Below are 23,216 nucleotides of genomic sequence, written 5' to 3'. Positions count from 1 at the left end.
GTGGGTTTCTTTAGATAAAAAAGCAGCCGTTTACCCAGGTAAACAGTCCCACTCCTACTTCCTTCTAGAACCTTCTAATATTAAAAGGCAAGGACTCAGCTGGTCCTGACTGGACGGTGCAGTACAGTTAAGCATTTAAAGTTTAACCACACAGATTCAGCCTAATCTACTTACTACGCCTGCCTTAATCAGATTTTTTGTGAAGCTTGCAAGAAAGAGATCATATCTTTATGGACAATCTATTTCCACAAAGCAGAATTTTGTCAATCATGATAATTGCTAAGGTTGGGGGCGGGGGGGGGGGGGGATAACCTCTGCCAAGCCAACTAGGCAGAAGAATTAGCTACAGTATTAGGACAAATACAAATTACTAAAAAGTGCTGGGATGGGGCAACATGTAACAAGTGTCATAAAAAAGGGGGGGGGGGGTGGATTTAGAATGAAATATACAGCTTGGTGGTAGTTAGTCTAGGTATAGTCTGAAGAGATGAGTTTTCAGGCCACGGCGGAAGATGGGTAGTGAGGGGGAGGTTCGGAGAGGTTTGTTCCACTGGGGAGCTAGGGTGGAGAAGCTCTGGGGAGCTAGGGTGGAGAAGCTCTGTGATCCAAGTTAGCGGGCTCCTGAACCCTCCGACCGTGCCGGGGATCCCCTCCAAGACACGGCCTTTCTCCTGAAGCGATGTCACGCTCCTCTCAGTTCCTCCCTCTCGCCCAGGCTCTCCATCAGCAATACAACCGAGTCAGATATCGAGTTAATGTACTGGCTTAACATTTTCCGGTATGGATCCGGGCGGCTCAATAAACACAGCATACCGCGCCTAATTTATTCATGAACACTCAATGACTGCCCTATACCCCGGTCTGGGGTTCTTTGATTTTTCTTTTGCTGTATGTTGCAACACATTCCGAGACCGCAAATGACCCATCAGAGAAACCACACTGAGTGAAAAATCATTCAAAGGGAGTGTTTTCCATTCTTTTTTATTTTCCTATACAGTGGATGCTGTAGCAAGTTCGGCACATATAATATAACATAAGCCCATTTAACAGTGGTAAACCACTTTCTATGGAGATTAATGTTGACTTTTAAGTGTTAGAATATCACAGAGAGAAAAGGTAGAGTGTCCATTTTAGCATTACAGATCTTCGCTTTGAGATTTAATTAATGGAGATATCTATACAAACCATTAATGCATTGCCCGAAGAATGAGAAATTACATTTGACTGCTTTCATACTGTTAACTATGGTTTCTAATTGGAAGATAATCATTCCCAGTTATTCTTCCTCAAATGTGAAAATTTATTAAACAATGTCACTGGTTTAATTTCCTTTAATGGTCTGCTTTAATTATTTTCTGTCCTTTTTTAAACGGGTCAGTATTTTGTAAAATATATGTCTCTTTTCAACAGAAACTGAGACTAGATCTGAAGCTAGTCATAATTGATCGACCCCCTAATTCAAAGTAATATACAAAGATTGAGTGCCTGTAATAGATCATTAAAAAAAGTGCTCTTACTTTTTAAAATGGAGCCATTATTAAGTTTGGTGGAAGCACAGTAATTATAACACTAAGAGTACTCAAATGGCATGGAGTTTTTCCTTCTCCATATTCAACATCTGAAATAGTTATAAAATACATGTTCATAGAACCTTCATGTGGCACAAATGAAGAGTTTATAATTCATTCATGAGCATGTTTCGATTATTGAGAAGATTAACCGTGCATTATGTCTCACCCGAGAACAAAATTTCTCCTAATACATTATGCGATCCTTTCATCATCCTATAAAGATGTCCTGTCATGTCAAGACATTTCATGGACAACAGACTTCATGTGCAGTCATCAATGTACTGTATCATCAATTAATTTTTAGTCCCATATGACTACTCATGTACCAGCCCACAATACTCTGTTTAAGGGGAATTCAGATTCTTCAGAAGACTGGTCAGACAAATCACCCCTCATCAAGAGGTCTGTTATACACTTTGTTGTACGTCGCTCTGGATAAGAGCGTCTGCCAAATGCCTGTAATGTAATGTAATGTCAGCGTAATAACAAAAACATATGATAAGACATGGACTAAGAAAATCATATCTGCTGCGGTATTTACATTACATATGGAAGTAAAGGCACATCGCAGAGAGTTGGAGAAAGACAGAGTAATGGAGAGTAAGATGCCTAGAAGGAGGGGGCATAAACACCTGTCAAAATTCATAACAGTAATGGTAGAAATTTATTTTTCAGTTTTTCAGTTTTTTTATTATTAGTTTGATTGCAGTAAAACGTCTATTGTACTGTATGTGTCTGCTTTGGCAACCCTGTGCTTTGGTAATGTTCAACCAGAAAAGCGCAATTAAACTGAACTGAACTGAGCAAGGACAGGGAATTGGGGGGGGGGGGGGGGTGGCAGAGACAGAGGATGTGAGAGAGGGCAAGAAAGAAAGAGAAAGACTGAAAGGGAAAAAAGGACTGGGGAAAGAGAGAAAGAGGGACACAGGGACGACAATAGAGAAAGTAGGAGGTGGGTGGGAGAGAGAGATTGCAGGAGGGAGGGAGGGACGGAGCGAGAGAAAGAGAAGGCGGGAGAGCAGGCAGGAGACAGATTTGTTCTTTGTTAGTGCTCCATGGCGTCCTCGTCCTCGCTGCTCTCCACGAAGTCGTCGCCGATGTTCTCCAGCGGGAGATCCTCATCCCCAGAGTCCGCCACATTGTCTCCAGGGCCCAGCTCTCCCAGCAGCTGCTCTGTGTGTTCCAGCATGGCGGGATCATCACACCCCAGCTTCATGTACAGCTGCAGCGAGAACAGATACACGCAGGCACGCAGGCACATACAGACACACACACACATACACACACACACACACACACACACACACATACACACACACACACACACACACACACATGCACACAGGCAGGCAGGCACACAAACAGACACACGAACGCATGCAGACACACACAGACACAAGCATGCACGCAGGCACGCACACACACGCAGACACAAACACACACGCACGCACGCAGGTGCACACAGACGCGCACACACACACACGGATGCAGGCAAACAAACAGACACGCACGCACGCAGAAACACGCACGCAGACACACATGCACGCAGACGCGCACACACAAACACGCAGACATACGCACGCAGAAACACACACGCGCACGCAGACACACACACATGGACACATGCACGCACACAGAGGAGGGAAGACAGAAGAGAAGAGAAACACCTGGGTCAGGTACACCACGGACATAAAACAATCAGAGAATCGTCAAACCATCTCAGACTGCCTGTGTGCGGGCACTCCCATTGTACCCACCCACCCTGCTATTGCAGTGCAGTGGGAAAGCGCATCCCAGCAGCCTCTTGTCTGCCCTGCACTCAAGAAATGTTCTTTTACATCTATCTGCTCAGGCAATCCTTGAGGACGCCTCTGCTTTCAGGTCCTTCCGCTTGAGCACGTAAGGAATCGTTTTTGCCCCCGCGCCCCGACCCGCGGAGAGGCGTTCCGCCACCCACCCCCCAGCGGGCGACCCGGCCGGAGAGGATAACGGTGCAGGTGTGGAGAGCGAAGCGGAGTGCGGCTGATTGGACTTTCGGAGCACCGCTGAGATTCCAATCTCCAAGCCTGAGAATTTTCCGGAAGCGGGTGGGGGGGTTGGGGGGGAGGGCTAAACGGGGGCCTTTGATCTCACCAGTCTGGGGGGGGGGTAGGGGGTGGGGGTGATCCCGCTTCGCTAAGCCACAGTGCCTTCCCCAGGCAAGAGACCTTCCCTGCACGGGCATTCCGCCTTCTCACCAAGGAACCCGCTCGCTCTGAGAGCGCCAAATTACTGAGGGGCGAGAGCAACAGGGGCGAGTGCAACAGTCCCTCTACATCCAGCAACCTGTGCGCAATCGCAAACCGAACAGGAAAATGAAAAGAGAAAAGAAACGTCACATCAGAGCCGATATAAAAGGCTGGCGAGTTAATGGCGGGGACGGAAGGCTGAAATAGCGGCCCATTTTTCACGAGCTCCGGCGAATTCCGTCGAGGACCCGAGACTGGAGGCCGCCAATGTTTTCGTCTGAATCATCAGTCATAATCCGCCTGCTCCGACTCCGACGCTGCTTTGCACTCCTCCGGACTCCGCTACTCAAGGTCTAAATCAAGCCTGGCATCAGCCGATGGCAGACAATAACCGAAAATAAGCCGATGTTATAATATTGTTACATGTACAGCGCTTTTTTCAATCGGTCCCGGCACGAGGTGCTTCAGAAAATATATGAAGAATTGAAACGGAGGCAAGTCAAAGAAAAACAAGACTATAACGGACAGGGCCAAGTTCTGTGCTTTTGAAGCTCGCTCTCCTGCTAAGTGTGATCAACATACTGTGTTGGCGATTGGGGGGGGAAATGATTTCAATGCGCTCAAATTGAAAGGTTTAACAGAACAAAATGTGAAAAGGTTCAAGGGGCATTAATACTTTCTCAAGGCACTTCAAATTCTCCTTCAGACTATAATTCAAAGGCATGTTCGACATAAATTTAAAGCGTCTGATAAATGTAAAACTTTTCCCTATAATCAGGCCAAAAATGGCTAACACAACTGCAAGCCCTTATAAGTGCGTCAAGGTCAAGAAAAGCACGACTCTCTGAATGTGCGTTATCTGCACTCGTTACTAATTCTGCTCTCCCCGCTGTGGCAGGGCCCGGTTTGTGGGAGAGGTTCAGCGCAATCGAAGGACCACGCCTACTGGCTAAGAAGGCACACGCACCTGGAGCGCATCAATAAATAGTCCAGGTATTTAAAGTGTGCTTTCTTCCCCGTAGGTGTCTGTGACCGAGGGATTCACAACCCAATGGAAGGGAGGGAGAGAGAGAGAGAGAGAGAGAGAGAGAGAGAGAGAGAGAGAGAAAGTTACCAGCAAGCAAAAAGCTGAAAGCTGTTTTGTAATTTTGGTTATTTTTGTCTTCGTTATTTTATTTTTTTTGCGTTGGTTTATTATTTTTATCCGGATCCTGTGAGAGTAAAAGGCGAAGCTGTTTTATTTATTTTTGTAATGACCACGCTCTCTGTCTCTCTCTCTCTTATAAAATAAATACCGGAATATTCCAGAATACTCGCATCTCACTGTGTCCAACTCTTCTGTCTACTAAAGGGGTGTGCGACACCTTCGTATGATGCAACCAGAATCAGCCAACACTATTCACACTCATAAATGAATAGTTATCAATAGGCATCTGCTAACAGTTCCTTCATATATATATTTTAAACATCATGTATACTGTGCACGGGTAAGATATTTATGAAAAGCTACAGTATAACATGCGTTCTTCGAGAACAATCCGGAAAACAGCAGAACAAACCCTCATACTTGGGGAGAGGTTTGATTTCTGCTGCGTTAATACGACGCGGAGCAGCGCGTGTGATGTCACGCTTCTACCTCAGGCCTCCGTCCACCTGGATACAGGCGCCGCACAGGGTGAACGGCTGCTAGGTTACACTAATTAGCGAGCCTTTCCAAGCACAAACGAGTCACCTTCAGATGCGCATAGAACGGAGAGAGGAAACCGCGGGGACACCGTACTGTTTGTACTAATGCTGACCAAAACGATAGCGAGCAATTATTTTCTAAAAAAAAAAACACACTGCGACAACACGGAGAGAAAAAAAAAGGCAATTGTAACAATAATGGCCACAGGATTTATCTTTGGAAATTACTTTTCAAAACAACAAGACCTAAAGCAAGTTTTATTTGTAATCCCAGAGACCAAATAAGCATGCATTATCTTTAAGTTCCACATGGTTTCACTTCAGTGCATTTCCAGAGCACAGTAAACTCTAAGAATTAAACCCTGCGCTACAGCACAACGGCAGTGCTTCTATTTGCCTTGTGCTATGCACAGTCACGCCAGCAGAAATAAAGAGTACCGTTGAGTATATTACACTTCAGACTGTCCAGTTCTAGAGCAACAATACTGTAGATGACCACAACATTTCTGAGGTTTCGCCCCGCTCATCCCAAATCCTGGTCGCGGAGAGCCACAAGGTCTGCTAGGTTCAGTCGTAACTCGACACAATCGTTCCATTGCAAGGTCACACCGCTGACTCATCTCACCTGGTTTCTTGGGTCTGAACCAGTAGCCGGTCCTGAAAACCAGATGACCGTGTGCCACTCCAGGACCAGGGCTGAGGTCCACCCTGTGACCAATCACCATTTGGCAGCAACTCCCAGTATCTTGCAAACTCCTGCTTTTATTAACGGTTTTATCCACCATATACAGGAAGGGTCAGGATTTGCTTAAATCGATGAATACGTTCTAATTCATTCAAATGTATTCCTTCGTCAAATGCATTTCTTATGGTCTCACAGTTTATGTTTTTTTGCTTTATGACTCCAAATTGACCCTCGCATTAGAGCACACTAACAGTGTATAAGAGGAGAGGTGCTCTTTGCACTCTAATAGATTATTTATTTGCCTGCATCGGAGGACTGCAGTGGTGTTATTGTGGCCATTCAGAAAGGCTGGCTTTATGATGTAGAGCCCAGCCGCATCATAAATCGAAGGGGCTTGCCCTTGATGAGGGACGGAATGGCGAGGTGACTGACCAATAATGGACCCAGACCATCTAAACAGGCATACCTCATCAAACATTCTCCGAAAAAATTCTCATCGCGTCGCGACATGCTCTGTGTACCGTTTTTGCACAAGGCCACAAAAATCATCAGAAAGCATTTACGGAGAATATATATTCATTTTTTTAGCACCTTATGTAAGGATTAACAACTCAATGACAGCAACTGAATTAATGGCTCGAAGGTGGCTGTTTTTTTCCCCTCCACCGATAAGCACTTTCTCCTTGGTACTCAGGCTGATAGAACAGGAGCACAGATGGGACTGTGCTAACCTCCGACTGAAGGCTGCCCTGCTAAGGGAAGTACAGGGGGGCAGAGCGGTAGATTGAGATGTTAAGGAGAACCTAACCGATCTGTCAAAGTACGAAGAAGCAAGCGGACAGACGGGGGTCAGCGGGGAAAGTTACTGTGCCTTGTTGTTAAGTCTGAAAAAGACAACCGAAGTAGAGCACTGTGCTATCTGTGGGGAAGAGTCACGTCTGCTGTTCAGATTAGCGCTGAATCAGTGGAACGATTCGTCCATTTAAAATCACTTCGCCAAGCTGTCTGAATCAATGCACACAAGACTGCGTGACTCATTAATTTCAGACACCATTTGGATCGGTCTGGGGGCTGATTCAGTGGATTTCAGTGTCATTCTACTTAAATTGAAATTTCATCTTTTTCCCCTCAAAACACAGGAAGACATGATTCTTTTCACCATACTACAAATCCTAAGAATGAATCATTAACTGGCTGTGACATGAACTGAGTCGCCAAAATGAACTTGGAATGAGTTAAGATATCAGTCATTTTATACAGTGACTCATGCAGGGATGATGCAATGAAAACGAAATGACTTACTGTCCAACACGCCTGAAATGAAAAGGCTTTTTCCTTAAGTGCGCATATAGAACAAGAAATCTCTTTTCTCAAAACATGTTTTCTGCCTGATTTCTCCCAGATAAACACACAGACAAATGCGCACACACAGTTGTGCGAGCCCAGCCTCTCACCATGCGTAAACAGCTGCGGTAATTAGCGCGGACCTGAGAATCTGGGTTAAGGTGCATTATTCAGCTTAATCTTCGCTCCTGCGCATTAATAAAATCATATCATGGAAATAACACAAAAGGCCCAAGTCGGGGGGGGGGCTCCACAGACACCGCGTTCTTCAGAGAGAGAGAAAGAGAGAAGAGAGAGAAGGAGAGAGGGAGAGAGAGTAATTAATGGTAAATTTTAAATGGACTGCATTTATATAGTGCTTTTATCTATATATTTATAATGGTGCAACAATGTAAAATAATTTTAATGGGTTAGCCTGAACGAACATTAACCGTGTTTGAGGGGAAATCTGCAGTCAGATTTGGCTTTGAAATTATTCCTGCGATTCACATCCATAACAGAGAATGAATGTTCTCTGTTATAACCCCCGTATACAGTGCCAGGGTTATGCCAAAACCAGCCCCTGAGTTCACTGCAATGCAATGAATCCATTAATCCCATCTTCAAATGGTACACATACAAAGATTTTTCTAGATGTAGCCTATCCTGAATGCAAGCAAATTGCCAACAGTAATCTTTAGTGATACAGTGATATAGGCTGTTAAGACCATTAAGGCAAGCTAAGTTATACAAGATGGAACGTATTCATTTTGGCCCGAGTGCCAAAATAAAACTTCGCAAAAACTTCCAAAAAATGAAAATGCGTGTTCAGCACACAGTGCTGGGTAGATAAGGCCACTACAATAGCTGTGCTCCTTGCTTAAGGTGAGAGGTATTCTCCCCAGATCCTAGAATGAGCCTCTTCCATCCAGACCATTAGCAATGTAATTGGCTCAGCTGCCCAGTGGACAGCTACTAAAAGCCACCAAATCCTCAGCCCTTTTGGAGAAAACCACAGACTCAGCAGGATGCTCCAGGGTCATGGTTACCCGTACAGTGTTCAAGGGTCAAGCAGCCCGAAAATGGGCTGGCCATCAGAAAGTATCAGAGTCATTATGCTGGGATGGAACAGACAACCAATTCCGCAGTTGTAAGTGCACCCTCTCTGAACTAGACTATACACTGACCTTTTTTTCATTAATGTTTGAGAAATGGACAGAAACATCACTCATACTAGCACGTCCACATGGGAAATTAATTACAAAATCATACTGTCAATGGCAACAAAGGGGCGGGGGGAGGATCAGGGTGTGTTTTTGTTTGCATGCTGCCATACCTGTATTGTCTATACACGTGCGCACGGCCTAATGCAATTATCTGCTGCTACATTAGCACGAGAAACACTGGCGCAAGACATTGAGCTCACCTTCACCACGTAAGCTTACTCAGGCAAGTGCGGCGGGAACACTGCGGGCTGTGTGTATTCCCTAGGTAACGCGTCGCCGCGGGAGAGCCGGGCGGTCTCTAAGCAACCGCGCGCGGTGCCCAGGGCGCGTCCTTTCGGAGCTCATTTAGAAACGGCCGGGCCCGCTGATGCGAGCCCCAGAGAGCTCCCGGTCAAAAAGCCGCTCGCAGGGTCCGACAGACCCCGGCCAGAAGACCGGGACGGATTTACAACGGCTGCGTTCTTCCAGCTAAAGATTATGAGGAACTGTTTGGAGAAACAGAATGCATTCGTCTCAGCGCTGACACCCGATAGTTTATCACTGTTAAAGGAGTAGGCAGAACTAAAAAAATAACTCTCAAACCTGACATACATCTAGCAGAATGCGGTGAGGTTACAGCAAATCCACATCTGCTTTTCATTGTAAAGGCAACTACAAATGTATTAAAAGCATTCGTTATTTACAGACTACTAAACATTTCGCTTTGAATGTGGGATGTTTGCACATTCTGTACAATTAACACAGACACTTAATTTATGTTACGTAAAATATGGAGTAGAAATATGCATTCTTACACAGATTGAGCCAAGTATATTCACACAACATTAGTGTGAATGACTTGCCAAGTTTTTCCAGCATGCTAATGGAAAGCTGGCAACAATGGAAAGGAGGCCTATCTCTAAATGAGTGAGATCATAGATATGCCCACGGTAAGGGGGAGGAACTAATGCACCCTGATTTATCACTACTCCTTGTGTGAGTAACTGTCCCACCCTTTTGGACTCCCGGTCACAGCTGGTGCATAATGAAGCCAAAGCTGGAGCTTGTAAATATAGGGCCCAGACTGCTCTCATGATGCCCATCTATGCCCAAGTCCCTCAGGCAGCCATTATACATGTTTTAGGAGCCATGCTTCACAGATACCAGAGCTAAATACACAGTACTATATGCACATTAGTGCAAGGCACAGAAGTCTGAAGAATTTAAAATGGGTTAACCAAGCAAGTTTAAATTCAAGTTGTATTTACATCCATGAAAGTAAGTAATAACATTTAAATTTTTCCCCACACACACGCACGTACGCACGCCCGCACACACATACACACTCTTAGTGAAACTATTTATTTCCAGCACTTTTATTTTCTCCTCAATATGTATTATTATTTATTTGACCAGGGTGGTCAGCTAAGAAGAACTCAATTCTGTTTTGCAGTGACAACACTGATAACCAGTTATGTGTTATCAGACATAGGGGGTCTTTAGGTGGGTCAGATGCAGATTGCCAGTTTTTGTAGGAATTTGGCCAAAACGTCAGGGTTAACACCTCTGCACAACAGAAAAATGCCTGGAATCTCTAATGACCACAGTGAGTAGGGACCTCAGTTTAACTTCTCACCAGAAGGATGGCACCTCCTACAGTACAGTACCCCCATTACTGGGGCAAAGAATTTTATATTTGGTCCATAGGGAAGAGTGGCCCCATTGGCCCACCGAAACGTCTTCAATAAGCAATTCAGTTTTCCCAGGAGACCTCCCATGCAAGGACTAACCAATCCCACTCCTGCTTAGCTTCAGCGGTTTGTCATGAGAAAGGTCTAGAGTGGCATGGCTGCTGGCAATCTGAGTAACATTTTCCCCTCTGTGTAATGCATTTCTGATGTGTGCTGCCTTGTGCCTGACATCAGAGGCCTTCACCTGTAAAAATACTCCAGGTTTCATTAACCCAGGAGCGAAAATGTGCAGACTTGCTTGCCATTTTGTCACGTTTTTTGCAAATGCGATGGATTCTTTTACGAAAATCATTTCAGTCCTGTACATTCCAGGTTCCAATTCATCAAAGGAAAAAGAGATATGTGAACAGACACAGGAAAGAGCGGGGGAGGGGGGCATTGTGCAGCTCTAAACTTTACAGAATGCTTAAAAAAACCTTGTCAGAAGTGATTTTGGTCAAAAATGGGACAAGTGCAGATTTGGAATCTTGAAGTACTCACCTATGATTCAGCTATCATTTTCTTGTGTCACAATGGTAAAATATGGAAAAAATGTCAAAATAAAAAGTCTGGTCAGTTTTGCTGTGATTCAACCATGTCTTCTTAGGTGGAAAAAGCAGTAGCTTGCAAGTGACATGGTGACGAAAATAACATACAGGTATACCTGGATGGCAATCACCTACTGATGCAAAGATAAATAAGGCAAAAAATGTTGCTTCACTATTTGAAAAACTTCAATGATCAATGCACTTCTAAAGGAAAAGGCAGGTATAATTTTTATTTTTACAATTGTCAACACAAAGACCAAAACCTACAATGTTTCTGTCAGACTCAATACGATCTGACATTCTCCTACCCCATACTGCTCAACCGGGAAGTAATTTTATCAAATTGTGTGCCAAAATCATTGCATTCAGCTCAGATAGGCATATTTTCATTTTCAGAAAACGCAACCTTTTTATGATGAAAACACGGCCCGTGTAGTTCTGACCAAATGTACTTCAAAACTGATAAAATTGTTCATTTCGATGTGGATTGTTTTCAGTATTTTGGTGCCAAAATGGAACTAGGCTACTTTCCACATATGGAAGCAATCCCTGTCACTTCATGAAGTTGTTTCAGTAAAAGGTACAAAAGCCAGGTTCCTCCTTGTAATGATGTATTATGGTGAGAAAAGCAACAGTGTCTCTTTGCCTTGTTATAATGTTCTTTTGCACCACTATGGGGTTCTATGAGTACCAGCACTTATTCTTTTCCAACTTCAAGCACTGGTCTTATAGGATATGATGCTCATAAGAAACGTATGATATTATACCGGCTTTATCCTTTAACAACATGAATTGTAGAAGGACAATTGCCTCTGAATCCAACCAATTTCGGACATCAATTTCCGCAAGACGGAGGACAGAACACAGCGGAAGAAGTGATAGTGAATTACTCTCTGGAGACTGACGAAGGAAAAATCCACCACAGGGTCGGACAGTGAGGAGGAAGAACATGTGCATTATTCTTCATTGTTATTCCGCTGAGCTCCTAGATCAATCATTCTCATGTTTACAACTATACTCTCATATTCATCTTGCACTCTCCAGTTAATATCGCTCTTTGGTGCAACACTCCACATAATGTTTTTACTCAGCGCAACTGCTGTATCTATACCACTAACTGCTATATTTATACCACTAACTGCTGCAGGCTATTAATAATGTATTTAAAGAGGAAGGTGTGATTAGGGCATTCACTATTTCATTGTTTATGCACCGTTTTACCATTTTATAAATAAAAGTTTTATTTTTCTGTGTCACTATTGTCACAGGCCTTTGACTTGCTGCATTTAGCTGCTCACCTGAAGCTCACACCTGCACTTTGCACCTAGTTGACAGGCCCAGCCCTATTGCCCTGGCCCAAATCACTCAGACCCCTCCCCACCGGTGGCTGATGGGCCAGTTTTCACATCTAGGTGTCCTCCAGGTGAGAAACTGTCACTGTCTTTCACCAAACTGAAGGCTGATTTCTCAAAAACACCTCTCTGAGACACACATTCTTTAACTAGCCTTATCTCCAAAACAGACTGGTCACTCCCACCAAAGGATACCTCATTTTGTAGCTTTGATCTTATAGTTTCACTAAAAATTTTAAACACAAAATTTCAATATGGGCCTTGGTACCTTAGTTCTAAGCACAGCTGCAAGCTGTTAAGTGGTCTAAAATGGACATCCTACGTAACAGAATAATAGCGTATATAGGTCACAACTATCTAGCAAGTTTTGATATAAATCGTTATGGTGTGGCAGCTCCCCTGAACACTGCTGCAGATTTTAGGGTTCAGGGTTAGAAGACTGCGTTTCCTTTCAGTCTTCTAATGTCTTCAGTGTAGCTACTTCTACTGCTAGCGATAGTGGGCCTGTAATGTGCTGCTTGGAATTGCTTTACACACAGATGCCACATGCTATACTATGCTATGCTGTCCACTGGTCCAAATGTACACAAAATACACAACGCAAAAAAACCAACTGTGAATTTAAACACAACAAACATATTTGGACAAACATTTTTAAAAAGCAAAAATTAAATATTAAAAATGAAGAATTACTGGATGAATAAGCAGGTTGCGATAAGCGACATAAGCCATCAGACCTACATTGTCACGTGGAAAGTGTTAAAGCAGTATTAGACAACTTAATTTGTGTCATAACAGTCTAGCCCATAATCCTATGGCCAAATGTCTTTTAAATGATTTGTTATTTAAAGCTCAATACGTGTCTACAGTCGATAACTTCCAGGGAACGACCACGTCAAATCATGGCGTAAATCTGAACTTAAAGTTCACCGTTCTAATTAGTAGACCATTCTACTGGCAGGAGCAAGAAAAATGTAATCTATAAAAATTATACCACAATGGCGTGCTGAGCATAGCAAACTCCTGGAATCAATGGAAAAATATTTTTAATTTAGAACGGCCATTAAAGTTTAAGTTTTTTTTTTCCTTTTTAAAATGATGTCAGCTGTTTTTCCTTCCACTTTCATTTCTAATTCAGGAGCTGTTCCCTTCCAACACCAGGGTTGGAAGTTCCACGTGACACGTTTAAGGCAAGAAGTAACGCTGCGTTACACTTTTAAAGGTCAGTACGGTAAAGCAGTAATTCACTCAAAAGCACTCAACTTCTGTGTCGTCTTAAACTCTGAACTCCCTTGACTTGTGTGCTCCGTTGGCGTCAAAGTGAGTGCGCTACGAAAAGCTCTTCAGTTACAGTATCTTAACGCTGGATTAAAGTGACTGATTGTAGACTCTCACCTCATCTCCCCCCCCCCCCCACGTCCAAAAAAAAAAACCCTCCCACATCAAGACCCTTCATACCATCAGACTGCACAGAGACAAGAGCTTATAATCACAGCCCACCCAACTGTCACCGGATGCATTTTGGAAACAGCTGGCTCGCTACACGAGGGTGCCGGGTGACTACAACACACTCAAGCGGCGCGTGATAAATGCTAACGCGCAGACACGTGTGTGCAGTGTGTCTGCGTGCCCCGTGAGCTCCCCCGCTTGACGCTAATGCCGCCTGTCAGTCTGAAAAAAAAAGCCCGATCTGGATCTTCTATAATAACACCTCTGATTCTCGCAACATTTGCCGGTAATGAGAACTGACTGTGTGAGCTGCTCATGCCATAATGCATTAGCATTAAGGTAAGCGTGGAAGGAAGAAGAAAAAAAAAAAAAACGACGCGCACAAAAGCCTTGCCCCAACACGGATAAATAAACGCATAAATTAAATGGAAATAGACACGCTCCGCCGTGCCAAATCACACGGCAAAACGACAAACCGATTTTAACAACGATTTGAAAACTGCAGTTTTCTCTTCTGTTCGGGATTATTTTGAAAAAATAACCTCTCCTCCCTGAACACAGACGGGCCTCGTGTTTGGATTGACGTGGCTCTGTTCCGAGCCGGTCGGGGAGAACACCGGACGCAGGCTGACCACTCTGGGCTTTTAAGCTACTCTGGCTGATGGCGGCACAGAGAAGTCCAGCCACGGCCTGTCGTCTTGGGAATTAAAATAAAAAAACAAGCCAAGAGAAAGAGAAAAAAGTAAGTCTACCTCCAAGACTGCCCCCATCACAGCTTAAATCAATTATTAAATCATTTAATGTGCTTCATTTTATGAAAAATGAATCGAGAGCGAAGGACTGTATTAAATATTGCATACGTGTCCTTTACAGAGGACGCAAGAGGCCGAAGAAGACGCTCTGTATTGCCGCAGTGCTTCAAACACCTACTGAAGCAGAAAGGCCCTTCTACTCTACATCCGCAATGAATTTCAGGATTTAATTTGCGCCGTGATTGAGACTTCCCTCCAGTATGAGGGGAGAAAGGAGTCAGATGAAAGCTCATCAATCTCTGCCGCCCAACAGTCCCGATTCCACAACAGTTCTGCGTACGAGCGAGAAACTGTTGTGGAAACATGCAACGAACAGAGGCGACACGCTGAGATTCCCTCTACTTTAACACTTCTGAGGCAAAGTTATTTTACGGAGGCCGTGCCTTCGGAGAAGGCGCTTTGCCCATAAACGGAAAGCGAAATGGATTCCTTTGTGAGGGCAGGGAAGGGACACTCCCACAACCGCGTTGCTATCAACCACTTCAGTGTTTGATCACTTCCAGGCACAGCCCGTTCTAAAATGGGGACCAAAGTCATTTCATAAAGAGGAATCAACACTCCAGCTCTCCCTTTGTCCTTTTTTTTTTTTTTTTTTTTTTGCTGGCAAACCACACGGGAATCAGCGCCAACACAATGTCATTAAGCCCTCTCAGGCAAAATGGATATGCAATCGTTGCTTATGAATTTCATTCAGTGACACAGGCGATGGTAGCAAGCAAGGATAGAGGGGACAGAATGCTCCGGAATGAAAGCGGCTCTTGCCGATCGGCACACACATTCGCACAGCCAATCCAGTTATTACTTTCATACAATTTTAGTGTGGTACCTACCCTGTAATGGCTTTTGGACACCTGTATATTGTTGTGTGAGATGTAGGGCATTATTGTTTGTGGCACTTCTCAAATGCCAATTTACTTGTCTGCAGATTGTTCTCTTGCTTCAATAAATCTTCTTAGAACTCATCTAAGGCTCATGTACCCAACATCCCCTTCTTCTGTCTTGTCTCCTTTTCTACCGCTGCACAATCTTTTTTGTTTTGAACATAAAATAGAAAATTTAAAGGGGCAGTTCACCAAAAATTTACTTAAGCTAAGTTGCCACTTACCCAGGCTGCTTTCTATCCTGCCAGATATGTTTTACTGTGATTTGAGGATTTTTGTGGTCTCAAAGTATCAAAAATGTAATAAACTCAACAGCAATATCGGTTTCCAAATACAATGCCACGGTTACTCACGAACATCCACAGAGCTTAATTTGTGTACGGTTTCATCAAAAACTACTTTATACCGAAGTACGCCCACTGTATATATCCACACAAAGTCTCAACCTAAGCACTCCAGAATACTGTGTGGATAGACAGCACTCTGGGTAAGCGGAAACAGCATAATTTGTTTTTTGTTTTTTTTGGGGGGGGGGGGGCAGGGGGGGGGATACCCCTTTAACATCATACAACAGGGAAATGTATGACAACATATTACGATGTCTTTTATAGGAAAGGTCAGATAACACAAGATTTTTTGCATGAAAGAAAAGTATATTTCAAAGTATTATTGTTATTATTATTATTATTATAATTATTATTATTACAATATTATTATTACTGGAGCCTGAACACTTTCCCAATCCAAAAGACCTGGGTTCGGTAAGCTGCAAGGCCCAAGTCAAGGGAAGTTTATCGTTCTGGATGGGACAAATGGCTCCACTATGAGCCATCCCTCAGTCTCCGCCTGCGCTGTCAGTCCTGCCTGCAGGGAATACGGTCTCAGCTGCGACTGCGCACCCCCCGGCAGCCCACTGCACGTCACCCCTGGGGGAGACCCCCCTGCTCCTGCAAACCCAGGCAGGCCCAGGCTGATAGGGCTCATTTTGGGCTTCTCAATATCGGGCCACTAAATAACAAGTCCTCTATCTGCAGTGATTTTATACAGTCTCATAACTTGATTTTATGACAGAAACCCGGGTTAGACCTAATGCGCTATAGCCATTAAAACCCCTGTTAACTTCTACTTTTAGAAGCCTAGACCAACTGGCTGAGGAGGTGGTGTAGCTGTCGTTAATACAGCTAGTTTTAATTACCGTTCTACTTCTCTTGGTCATTTTCACTCATTTGCGGAAATGAGCTTTATTATAAGGGATCATGTTACTCTTCTTTGCATTTTAATTTATAGGCCCCTTAAATAGACCACTGGTTTTATTACTGAATTCTCTGAGCTTCTCTCAATAATTGTGCCCAGCCATGACAGAACAGTATTACTAGGGGACTTGAGCATCCGTGTCTGATGCCCTGATTCTGTTTTAGTCTCTGAATTTTCAAACATTTTAGATACTTTTAATTTTAAATCTGTTACAGGGCCCACTGCCAATAAAATCCAAACTCTTGACCCGGTCCTCATAGATGGATTCAGTATGTCTATCTGTACTTTCAGATAATTGTCTCATTCAGTTTTGTGTGGAGTTAGCTTGTCATCCCCTAAATTATTGTAGTACTTATAGGAGGAGGCACATCAATGCTATTGTTTTGACTAGTCTTAAGTGAACAACAGCATAACATACTTGCTCCCTTTGATGAATTTTATGGTAAATTCACAGGTAACCTAAATGCTGTCCTGCTCAAGGCACTTAATTCAGCTGTGCCCCTATCCGTCAGGAATCACATGCAAGAGCACGGCACCAAGGTATTACAATGCCACGCATGCACGTAAACAGAGATGCAGAAAGAAAGATAGATAGATAGATAGGTAGATAGATAGATGTACTTTATTGTCCACAAGGGAAATTAATTTTGCTCAGGTCAGTACACTACATACAGACAAGACAATAAATATATAAAGAACCAGAATGAGGAAGTGTAGGCACTTCTTTCAGGAAAATTTGCATGCATTTATGAGGCTTAAGGACAGCACACCTCTTGGAATAATTTATTAAATCAAGGGGAAAATCAAGGCTTACTTCCCTGATATAAAGAGCGACTCCCAGTCTTAACTACACCAATCCTCAACATCATTAACCACTCTCTTTTCACCGATGCACTTCCCCCTGCCTTTAAAATTGCTATAAATAAACCATTGTTAATGGTTTAAATGGGAAGTTCTTAACAAGTATAGACCAATTTCAAACCTTCCTTTTCTGTCCAAAATACTGGAAAAGACTGCAGCAAATCAGCTTTATAATTACATATCCACCAACAATCTTTTTGATCAATTTCAGTCTGGGTTTAGGTCTTTTAACAGCACTGAAACCACTCTGTATGGTCAATGACTTTTTAATGGCTGTCGATTTGGATTCATCCTCAGGAGTACTATTACTGGACCTGAGCACTTTGACATAGCGGATCACAAAATTATTTTGGAATATTGAATACTTAACTATTGTTGACTAAAGGTTAGCATTAGTATGGTTCAGCTCCTATTAATTAGATTAATAGCACTAAACATGTGATTTTTAATTTAACATAATCTTTGTAAATTTTACCACAAGGATCAGTTCTAGGTCCCTTATTATTTTCTATTCATATGGCATCCCTTGGGGATATTATCCAGAAGTACGGCATCAACTTTCAATGATGATGATGACTCAACTATAGGATTACTCCACCCAACTTTTAAATTAATTTTGCAAGTGAAATGAACATGCTTTTGTTAATTTATGCTATAAATTGATAAACTGAGCTGCTATTGTGAAGCAATACAGCATCTGTTTGAAAATTTGACTATCGCCATAGATGCCATTAAGATATCACAGAGCCAGTTAAAAATCTTTGTCTTTGTGTAATCTTAATATGTGCATTTATATCTTCCAGATTAGATTATTGTAATGTCATTTTCTCTGAACTACCTAATACAACCATTAAAAGTCGGACAACTTTTTTTTTTCCACTGGTATGCTGTTGCTCATTTGCTGTTTTGTTTTTTATCTTTCATTGCACACAGTGTGTTGAGACTTCTGTGAAATGCAATTTATATAAATGATGACATTATTATTGTTACAATTCAAAGTAATTTGAATAAATCTATTAAAATGCACTTTTGAGAGAATACGGGAAATATTTCATTATTTATGAGTCTTGCAAAAAAGAAACAATAAGTGAAACAACAATGATGAAAAAATTGGAAGAACAATTACAGTCGATTTGCCCATCAAAGAATTTTGTAATTGCACTCCAAGCCGTCTTAGTGCCGAGCCTCTAACAATTTCTGCGAACACAAAGTGAGACATTGACACGTTGCTTGACAAAGGGGCACTCCAAAGTACGGCAGAGAAAAACAATGGATACGTGACCCCGCTCTGCATACAGAAAGAAGCCTCCTTTCCCCGTCGATGTCTGGGAGACGTTCCGCCTTTTGTTCTTTACAGCTGGGGACGCGGCCGTCTCTCCTTGAGGGAAATGAATGGATCTGCCTGGCAAAGGAGCGCCTCTCGCTCACCGCCTTTATAATTTAGATTGTTATCAAGGACTCAGTCCAGGTCCCTCTGCTCTATATCATCCCGTGACCTCTCTTCCCCCGTGGTTCCCTTTTAAAACTCCTCTCGCTCTCTCTCTCACTCTGATATACTGCACCTCTGACTGGGGGCCCGGCCCTCCACAGGTGACCTCTCTGTCTACCTGACAGATGCCATCCATATCCCAGCCAAGTGCTACACCTCCTGACCCTCCCCCACCCACATACACACTCCCTCCCCCAATAAAATCAACAACAAAAAATATATTTTGCATAATATCTATTAACCTTTAGAATACCACTTGTTCCTGCAGTCATTGAGCTGAAACTATTAAGCATGCATCGACTTTCAACAAATTAACAACGGGGTTCAAATTAAAATGTCATTATAGCGTCTCTATTACAGTAATAATGTTTAGTGTTGTGTTCTGAAGTGGTTTAGTGTGAGTTCATTAGTGTTGTATTTGACACCGAGTTAAAAGCTAAATGGACTTTACGATGTGAAAAAATTGCTGCCAAACATGCCAATTCTAATTAAAATTATAAAAGAAGACTTCATTAAAGTTTTTATTACAAGCAATTCTAGTTTTGCTTGTTAAATCTGGTTTTATTCATTCCTCATTCGGCCTTGTATTGTGCTAGCTGTGACTGAGGTCTAAATGGTGATTCTCAAAAATAGAAGGGTTAACAGGGTGAGTTAACCACCATATACTTTCTGACACCTATTCAGAGACATTTCTCTCACCAGCATATACTTTCTGACACCTATTCAGAGACATTTCTCTCTGAAGGACAGACAAGGAAAACAAAGCAATGTGGTAACATCACAGGCACCAGTCTTGAGACGGGGGTCAAAATTTCAGGAGCGAAGAAAGGAGTTTAAGAGTATACTCTCCTACTGGTTTTCATTTCTTATGTGTAATTACCGCCATGTTAACCAGCACAATAATGCTGACTTCTGCCTGCCCTCACTTATGTGGTTTGTGCTTAAGATTTCTATTCTATTAAGGAATCCAGAAAATGCGCTTTGGTGGATCTGTCTGTATGCATGTATATGGTCGGATATTTTTTAAATCCACTTCTTTTTTGATAGATCATAAAGGCTACATTTACACTGCCGGTCTTGATGCCCAGTTCTGACGTTTTTGCCTATATCCTATTTTTTTGACCGCCTGTTTACATCTATTTTGAAAAGTGACCCATATCCTATACCTGTGCTCACACGTTTTACACTTGAAACAACTCGCATGTGCACCCAAGGGTTTGGTTACCGATACGAAAGTAAACATCCACCCCGCCACGGCCATATCGCCATCTACAATGGACACAAAACGAGACTTGTGCGCTCATTCAAGCTATTGCTTTTAAAAGGGTCTTAGGTCCGCAACGAACATCCCCTGTATTTTGGCCTATTCGCCACTGGGCTGAGCCTTCGTCCTCCATTTAACTTCTTTTAACATTTACCGTTACCAGTGGTGAGTGGTTGGGCATGTAAAATATGTTACACATCATTCAAATGTGGAAAAAGTATGAGAATATCGCATTTTGAATAACGTGCAAATCGCAATAAAAGAGAAATTCCAATCTGTGGGTTTCGATGACAGTCGCATTGGCAGATTTTTAATTCCTATCAAATTTATTTCCACATATGAATTTGGCCCAAAACGGATCTGAAAATATCCAAATCCATGTGCTTTTTTCCTGTTTACACGTTCATAATAAAAATCTGAGTTGGGTCACTTTTACCAGGCGGTGTAAACGTAGCCAAATATTCTCGACCCAGCTCTGCAACACCTACAATTTGGCCACTGCGCTTGCATCTTCTGCCCATTGAGTCCTTCTTCTGCCATGTCAATATCACAGCTTCTTACAGGGAGCAGTTACTGAAACATTATGTGCTGTAATGGTCAATGTTCGTTGGTTCTCAGAAGTTCTTGTCTGCACAGGTACTTCCAACTTCCTTCCAGGGCAGTTCATTTCAGCACTGTCCCAAATAAACCTGCAGGTCTTTGCACAGATACGATCACTGCAGTCTGTATGTGCCCAGCACTCTTCAGGGTCTACTCTATACAGCGTAAATACGATCCTCTTCCAGACTCTCCTCTTGAGAGTTTGGGGGCAAAAATTCTTTAGAGCACTACTGATTATTCCAGTGATCCCTTTGCCCTTCCCAGACCTTAAGGCATCAGTATTCACACCAAGGCCTCCTGCCTGCGTGGCTCTCTGGCCCAATGACACAGGCCCCGCCCCCGCCACTCTTCCCTGAACTCCCAAGTGGTTCTTGTGACCCTGTGGCCTGCCCCACTGTCAAAGCCACATCTCCTAGGTCAAGCGTGTCACACTGCGTGACCTTCATGTGGGATTTATCATGGGACCCGAAGCACGTTGAGCACAATGAAGGGCCCGTCATGGCACACGTCGCTGAAGGTTAGTTCAGTCGTTTATTTACTTATTTTTTTTCTTTGAAGGTCAAAGCTCTCTGACCAAGGACAATTCTTTCACCCACTGAAAACGACCTGGGTGAAGTACACATTTAACAGAGTTTAGGGTAAAATGTAAAAACACTCCAACAGGTCCCTCAGAATGGAAGGTGTTTCTTTTTTTTTTTTTTTTTTTCCATACACTTGTATTTTTATAAACTTCGGTGCCCAACATTGGGCTGAACATGTCAAATTTGCACCTTGAATTCGCACTTTATTTGGAATGTCCAATTATCAATTTTCAACTGCAGCCACATTCATGCATGACCTCCATTGATGAATTTGGAGAGCATGCGCATCTGCGGTTATCCTTCGAAACATGAGGCATCGCCAGCTGCTTCCTTTTACACCGCATCCCACAGCCAAGCTCGCAGAGAGAGTCGGAGGAAGACCTTTCATATGTGGCCTTCGCATGCAGTCCACGGGCACCTGACTGACCAACGGGGGGTCACTAGAGAGTGATGAAATATGGGCCTCTGACCGACTGAACCTCCCCAAACCCTGGGCGGCGCGATTGTTACTTTTGCATCGCCCTGGGGAGCCTCTGGCCACAGCCGGCACCAGCACAGTCCAGACTCTATACAAGACCATGGGGCTCATTCACGCACCACAGCATGGATGGCGCCTGTAATGAATGATCCACCCAGCAGCCCCTTACAGAACATGTTCCTACATGTTTTTTTTTTGTATGTAATGTTTGTATGTATGTATCATGTATTGTAAAGCGTCTTTGAGACCATGAAAAGCACCATATAAAATACATTTATTAGTATTATTATTACTAACCAAAATGTAATATCACCAAAATGAAATATGTAATATTAAGGACTTACTTTTTTACATAAGTCCTTCATTGAGTCCCTTCTGGATGCAATTTCACTTAAATGTATAACTTTAAAAAATGTGCAATAAAGAAAAGGAAAGGATTTGGCTCAGAATATTTGTGAAAATAGATGCTTCTTTAAAAAGCAAATTTTACTGGTGTGCGAAGGGTTAAAGCATGCCAACTAAACCAGGTCTGCTGAACACACGCACACCAAATCTGGCTTCCACTGAGGTCCTGTGAACCGGTGAGAAAGTATTATATGATCTGAAATGAAGTTATTAGGACTCATCGCACCTAACCTTATCTTATCTCACCCCGCATGCAGCCTAAAAGAGAATGAGCGTGCAAGTTATCCTAGTGGCTCACATAAAGTACTTACATCCATCATTTTATTACACCTTTGCAGACATGCTTATTTACTTCCAATTTTCTGCAGCCACTTCAGATTTGGCATAATTATGACGCAAATAAAAGTTTACCAGGCTATTGAATAATGTCTGCATCTCTGCATTACCATAACCTCCACAGGCTCAGTCTCAAGGGGGGAAAAAACCCCGGCGCTTGTAAGAAAACTCATTTGTTTTCCAAAAAAGCAAGACGCGCTGAACCAACTATATACTCAATCACAGGCCTAGAGCAACAATATGAAAAAAAACAAACAAAAAAAAAAACGCCTGGCTCTGTTTACTGGTAAAAGATGCTTCCAACCTCTCCTCGAGGTGGACTTCAGCACGGCAGCTCGGAGGTGTCTATTTCAACAACTCATGAACACACGCGCTCTCATTCCGCTCCTCCATCAACATCCTAATCCAATGTGATAGCTGCAACCTGGGGTAATCTCTTCTCCCACCGCACATTTGCCTTCCCAATTATTTGCATACA

The 23,216-nt window shown here is 43.0% G+C and overlaps 1 protein-coding gene across 1 annotated transcript in view; it reads right to left on the bottom strand.

Moving 5' to 3' along the window:
• Positions 1–965: 965 nt before the first annotated feature.
• si:dkey-12j5.1 (uncharacterized) overlaps positions 966–23,216 on the bottom strand; it is a 159,844-nt gene continuing 137,593 nt past the window's right edge. Inside the window, exons 11-12 of the mRNA XM_064339485.1 lie at positions 2,059–2,793; positions 966–1,985 (exon numbers count right to left, since the gene is read on the bottom strand). Of these exons, the coding sequence (XP_064195555.1) occupies positions 2,617–2,793 (177 nt within the window). The 3' untranslated portion in view covers positions 966–1,985; positions 2,059–2,616. The remainder of the gene's footprint in view (positions 1,986–2,058; positions 2,794–23,216) is intronic.

This window comes from Anguilla rostrata, chromosome 1, assembly GCF_018555375.3.
Source record: "Anguilla rostrata isolate EN2019 chromosome 1, ASM1855537v3, whole genome shotgun sequence".
NCBI classification, from domain to species: Eukaryota; Metazoa; Chordata; class Actinopteri; order Anguilliformes; family Anguillidae; genus Anguilla; species Anguilla rostrata.
The sequence above is the reverse complement of the archived record's forward strand: the minus strand, read 5'-3'. Positions and strand labels throughout refer to the sequence as shown.